This window comes from Molothrus ater, chromosome 21, assembly GCF_012460135.2.
Source record: "Molothrus ater isolate BHLD 08-10-18 breed brown headed cowbird chromosome 21, BPBGC_Mater_1.1, whole genome shotgun sequence".
Classification (NCBI taxonomy): Eukaryota; Metazoa; Chordata; class Aves; order Passeriformes; family Icteridae; genus Molothrus; species Molothrus ater.
The window spans coordinates 5,963,126-5,968,367 of NC_050498.2; the positions used below are offsets into that span (position 1 = coordinate 5,963,126).

The 5,242-nt window shown below is 57.1% G+C and overlaps 2 protein-coding genes across 2 annotated transcripts; both read left to right on the top strand.

The window, feature by feature from the left end:
• Positions 1-1,684: 1,684 nt before the first annotated feature.
• LOC118694269 (C-C motif chemokine 4-like) lies at positions 1,685-2,887 on the top strand. The gene is made up of 3 exons (XM_036395281.2): positions 1,685-1,768; positions 2,295-2,409; positions 2,524-2,887. The coding sequence occupies exons 1-3, from the start codon at positions 1,696-1,698 to the stop codon at positions 2,627-2,629; spliced, it is 294 nt and encodes a 97-aa protein (XP_036251174.1). The 5' UTR covers positions 1,685-1,695; the 3' UTR covers positions 2,630-2,887.
• Positions 2,888-4,066: 1,179 nt separating this feature from the next.
• Positions 4,067-5,027, top strand: LOC118694344 (eotaxin-like). Its single transcript, XM_036395378.1, has 3 exons — positions 4,067-4,136; positions 4,477-4,594; positions 4,928-5,027. The coding sequence occupies exons 1-3, from the start codon at positions 4,067-4,069 to the stop codon at positions 5,025-5,027; spliced, it is 288 nt and encodes a 95-aa protein (XP_036251271.1).
• The last annotated feature ends 215 nt before the right edge of the window (positions 5,028-5,242 follow it).

Genomic DNA, 5,242 nt, shown 5'->3' on the forward strand with positions numbered 1-5,242 from the left:
TTTGGGGGATGACAAAAGGTGCTCAGCTCTGCCAGACAAACACAAACCCCACTTATCTGCTCCCACCACCCTTGGGGCATGCCCTGGCACCTCCCTGTCACCCCAAACAAACGGAGGCTGGTTTCTGGGAAGTGGCTTTGGAGAAGAGCGAATTCCCATTCCTGTCACAGACATCTTTTATGAGAAATCATTTCCTTAGGAATTTTTCTCCTGAGAAGCTGAGAGGCCTCAGGAACAACATGTAACCAATGGTTATCTGCTGCTGTGGAGTGCAACAGGTGGGTCTGTGATTGACCTGCGTTGGTTGTTTCTAATTAATGGCCAATCACAGCCCAGCTGGCTCAGACTCTCTGTCCGAGCCACAAACCTTTGTTATCATTCTTTGCTATTCTATTCTTAGCCAGCCTTCTGATGAAATCCTTTCTTCTATTCTTTTAGTATAGTTTTAATATAATATATATCATAAAATAATAAATCAGCCTTCTGAAACATGGAGTCAGATCCTCGTCTCTTCCCTCATCCTCAGACCCCTGTGAACACGGTCACAGATTCCCCTCCCAGGAGAAGCACCCCAAGGCAGTCCAGGACGCAGTCTCAAGCTGCACCAAGGGAAATACAGGTTGGACATTAGAACTTTTTAAAGAGAGAGAGATAAAATCCTGGAATGGCTGCCCGGGGAGGTGGTGGAGTCCCCATCCCTGGGTGTGTTCAACAAAGCCTGGATGTGGCACTGGGTGCCAGGGTTTTAGCCGAGGTGTTTGGGCTGGGTTGAACTCGATCTTTAAGGTCTCTTCCGCCTGGTGGATCTGTGATTCTGTGCAGGGCTGTGTCCCCAGCACCCCGGGATCCCTCAGCCTTCCCAGCGCAGCCTCCGCCTCTCCCCTCTGCTCCCCTTCCTGCGCCAGCTGCAGGCAGCTGGGAGGCGCCCTGGGATCTGCAGGGCTGGGGGGAGAAGGGGATTTTTTGACAGCTGCAGCCAGGCAAAATCCACCAGGGATTCCCTCGCTGGCCTCTGCCTTTCCCAGCCCAGCACGGCCAAGAACATGAGCTGCTGCTTTGGCACCGAGAGTGGGGAAGTGCAGCCACCTGCCCGTCCTCCCCCTGGGCCCCAAACACCCCCAAAAATGCACAGGGGTTTGTGCGCCTGATGCAACCGGGCAGAAGCTGTTTCTCGATGTTTTGTAGTTTTTCTCTATAGCTTTATTTTCTCTATGGCTGAGTTTTTTGGGGGGTTTTTGGCTGGTGGTCCCCAGGGCCAGGATACAAAACTGCAGGGCAGGGGGAGGACAGGGACAATGGGAGACCCTGCAGGATGCTGTGCCTGTCCCTTGACCCATCCACAGGACATCCCAAACCCTCTCACCTCCCCTCCACGAGGCCTGGGCACAGCCTGCCCAGGGACTGAGGGTGCAGAGCCAGGCTTTGGGAACAGCCTGTCCATCAGCCCCAACGCTGGGGGCCCGAGCTCAGGAAAAATCCCAAGCCCATCAGTGCCAGAAGCACGGCCTGGGAGCACATTTTTCCTTTCCCAGGGCTGGGGAGGGAATGAGGAGATGAAGTATCACTTTCCCTCTGTGCTTTGGGACGTGGCAGGGGCCAGGCCCTCCCCCTTGTCCCTGGGGGAAGATCCCCCATAAAAGCAGCCGGGGCAGGCTGGCCCCAGCACAGGCGGCTCAGCCACTGCCACAGCCCAGCATGGGGACGGCCTCCAGGGTGGTCTGTGCCCTCCTCGTCCTCTGCACGCTGTGCTGGCACAGCCTGGCTCAGAGTGAGCATTGCCCCCAGCCCAGGGGCTGGGGATGGGGACAGAACCCAGGGATGGGGACAGAACCCAGGGATGGGGGGAACAGGGATAGAATCCAGGGCTGTGGGATGGGAACAGAACCCAGGGATGGAGGATGGAGACAGAACCCAGGGCTGGGGGACAGGGACAGAACTCAGAGCTTGGGGGGCACAGAACCGAGGGATGGGGGGAACAGGGACAGAATCCAGGGCTGTGGGATGGGGACAGAACCCAGGGATAGGGACAGAACCCAGGGCTGGGGAACTTGGGACAGAACCCAGGGCTGTGGGATGGGGACAGAACCCAGGGATGGGGGACAGGGACAGAACTCAGGGATGGGGGACAGGGACAGAACTCAGGGATGGGGACAGAAGCCAGGGCTGTGGGGTCGGGTTTGCTTCATGCATGGGGTGCAGGGGGATCCCCCCCAAAGAGCTGCCACTGCCATGGCAGGAGGGCTGAGGAGGGGCTGGGGGTCTCCAGGCTGAGCCAGGCTTGTGCTGCCCCCCAGGAGCTCCAGCCATGCCAGACAAGTGCTGCTTCAACTTCCAGACCAGAAGGATCAAGAGGGACAACGTGGTGGCCTGCTACCCCACCAGCCCCGAGTGCCCGCACCAGGCTGTGATGTGAGTACCCCAAACCCACCCCTGCCTCGCTCTGCTGGCTCCATCCTGACCCCCTGAGCCCCCCAGAAGCTCAGTGTTAGGGTCCCCACTGACCCCAGCCTCTCTGTGCCCCAGCTTCAAGGTGAGGAACGGGAAGGAGATCTGCACCCAGGCCAGCAGAGCATGGGTCAAGAGGTACCAGCAGAGCTTCCAAGTCAGCTCCTTCTCCATCCCCAGCTAGTGGGGAGGCTGGGGACAGCCCTGAGGGGGACACCACCCGGGCAGAGGGGACACTTCTGCATGGAGCAGCTCACAAGGGACATCCTCCCCATCACCATGACCCTCACCACAGGAGGGGGCCTTTTCCAGCCTTTGCCAGCCCAGCAGGATGGAATACCCAGACCCTCTGTGGCCCATGGAGAGGCTGCAGCAGGCGGGGGGTGAAGGGGGAGCAGCTCCACAGTTGTTTTTTGTCGACTCTAAGCAGAATTAAATGCGATTCCCACATGCAAACATCTGTCTGTCTGAGTCTCTGGGGCCTGGGCAGGTCCTGCTGCCGCCTTTCCTGCCCAGGTGTTGGGATCAGCAAGGAGCCAGCAGCAGCTGGAGCCTCAGCCAGGTCTCTGTGAGGGTGTCCAGGGGTGAATGGGGCCAAACAAAACCCAGGAGGGCTCTGGGGAAGAACCAGAGGGACAACATGGCTGGGAGGAGGGGGCTTCCTGTTCTCCTCATCCACCATCCTAATTAACAGCCCAAATTCCATTAGAGAGGGAACTCAGGGACGCCTGAGCCAGCCCAAAACCCCAGGAATGCCACCAGGAAATGTGATGGGTGCTGTGACAGTGGCAGAGCCAGCCTGCAGTGGGTGATGGATGTGACAGCGTTCACAGGGGTCTGAGGATGAGGGAAGAGACGAGGATCTGACTCCATGTTTCAGAAGGCTTGATTTATTATTTTATGATGTATATTATATTAAAACTATACTAAAAGAATAGAAGAAAGGATTTCATCAGAAGGCTGGCTAAGAATAGAATAGGAAAGAATGATAACAAAGGTTTGTGGCTCAGACTCTCTGTCTGAGCCAGCTGGGCTGTGATTGGCCATTAATTAGGAACATCCAACATGGGCCAATCCCAGATCCACCTGTTGCATTCCACAGCAGCAGATAACCATTGGTTACATGTTGTTCCTGAGGCCTCTCAGCTTCTCAGGAGGAAAAATCCCAAGGAAATGATTTTCCATGAAAGATGTGTGTGACAGATGGAGAAACAAACCCAGCCACCACCCCAGAGCAAGCAGAGGCCCCAGAGCCAATGGCAAGGAGTGGTTTTTGCACAGGAACTCACAAGTGTGAGCATCATCCTGTGCTCTTTGCTGGTGGCCACAACCCAACCCAAAATAGACTCCCAGCCCAGCATCACCAGCCTCTCCCACACCTCTCAGCAGCCCTGGGGTGTCACGGTGGCCAGAGTGGCTGCCAGGAGGAATTTCCCCTCACCACTCGCCCCTCATGGAGAGATCCAAGCGGTTCTTTCCACGGGGAGGGTCCAGAGCTGTCATGGAAAGCCTGGCAGGGGTTGTTATAAATCCCACAGGGCTGCAGGCAGCAGGGCAGGCAAGCTCCTGGTGGGCAGAGCAGAACCAGAGCTGCTGGTGCTGACAGAAGCTCGGGGTGGACATGAAGATCTCCTTGGCCCTGCTCATCCTGCTGCTGGCAGCTGCCTGGACTGGAAGCCAGGGGATGTCCTGTAAGTACCAGCAGGGAGATTCTCCCTTCTGAGATTTTCCTCTGACGGGATTTGGGGCTGGGGAAAGGGAGGAGAGCTCAGCTCCTGTGGGGTTGTGGGGCATCAGCAGCTGCCTGAGCATGGGGCTGGCCTGGATTTGTTCCAAATGAGTAAAAATGGGGTTGGTTCAGCCCCAAAGTCCCAGCTGGGGAGCTCTAAGGGCAGAGTGCTCACACCCTGGGGCAGAGCATCACCCCTGGGGCTGCAAGATGCTCCCTTTGTGGGATGAGGGAGCAGGAGCAGAGCTCATAGCCCTCATGCCAGGGGTGGGAGAGCACTGAACCCTCCCTCCTGCTCTCAGTCCGCAGCTCCAGACCCAAGTGCTGCTCCAAGGAAATGTTCTCCCGCCGGAAAATCCCGGAGTTCAGGATCCTGGGCTACCAGGAAACACCATCCACCTGCACCCACAGGGCTGTTCTGTGAGTAACCCCAGCTCCCAGCCAGCCTTCCTGCCCTCCACCCCATCCTCACCTCACTCACCCTCCTTCCCCAGCAATCCCCATTTCTGGGCACTCCCCAGAATGAGTCCCCTGCCCATGGTGGGGCTGTCCTCACCCGGCTCTTCACACTCACCTCCCTCCCTGCTTGACCCAAACAGCCCCAGGGGTGATGCTCTGCCCCAAACGGCCCCATTTGTGCTGCCAGCAGGCCAGGAGCCAGCCCTGGCAGGGAAAGGGGGGCAGGATGCTGCAGGAATCCCCTGGGGGATCCTGCACTCCCAGGCTGACTCGGGATTTTCTTTCCCCTCCAAGTGTGAAGCTGCTGACGGGGATGGTCTGTGTGGACCCAAAGAAGAAATGGTTCCAGGAGTACCTGAGGAAGCAGAAGGAGCCAAACAGCACCTCCACGTGAAGCTGCCTTCCCCAAACCTCTATTTAATTGTACCCCGTGATTCTCTGTGTGGTTTTTGTGTCATTAATTTACAGAGCTGGCTCTGTCCCCTCCCCCTGCACTCAATAAACCCTCTTGTAAATAAACCTGTAGCTGGAGTGAGATGTCAATCCTGGGCAGACAATGGATCATATCCAGGCTCAATTTCCCCAGGAATAGTCCAGGAAACCCAAAGG

Bases quoted from the DNA above. Each gene is read 5' to 3' on its own strand.
- LOC118694269 (XM_036395281.2), top strand. From the start codon at position 1,696: ATGGGGACGGCCTCCAGGGTGGTCTGTGCCCTCCTCGTCCTCTGCACG. The intron at 1,769-2,294 runs GTGAGCATTGCC...GCTGCCCCCCAG, and splicing joins CTGGCACAGCCTGGCTCAGA to GAGCTCCAGCCATGCCAGAC. The intron at 2,410-2,523 runs GTGAGTACCCCA...TCTGTGCCCCAG, and splicing joins TGCCCGCACCAGGCTGTGAT to CTTCAAGGTGAGGAACGGGA.
- LOC118694344 (XM_036395378.1), top strand. From the start codon at position 4,067: ATGAAGATCTCCTTGGCCCTGCTCATCCTGCTGCTGGCAGCTGCCTGG. The intron at 4,137-4,476 runs GTAAGTACCAGC...TCCTGCTCTCAG, and splicing joins TGGAAGCCAGGGGATGTCCT to TCCGCAGCTCCAGACCCAAG. The intron at 4,595-4,927 runs GTGAGTAACCCC...TTCCCCTCCAAG, and splicing joins TGCACCCACAGGGCTGTTCT to TGTGAAGCTGCTGACGGGGA.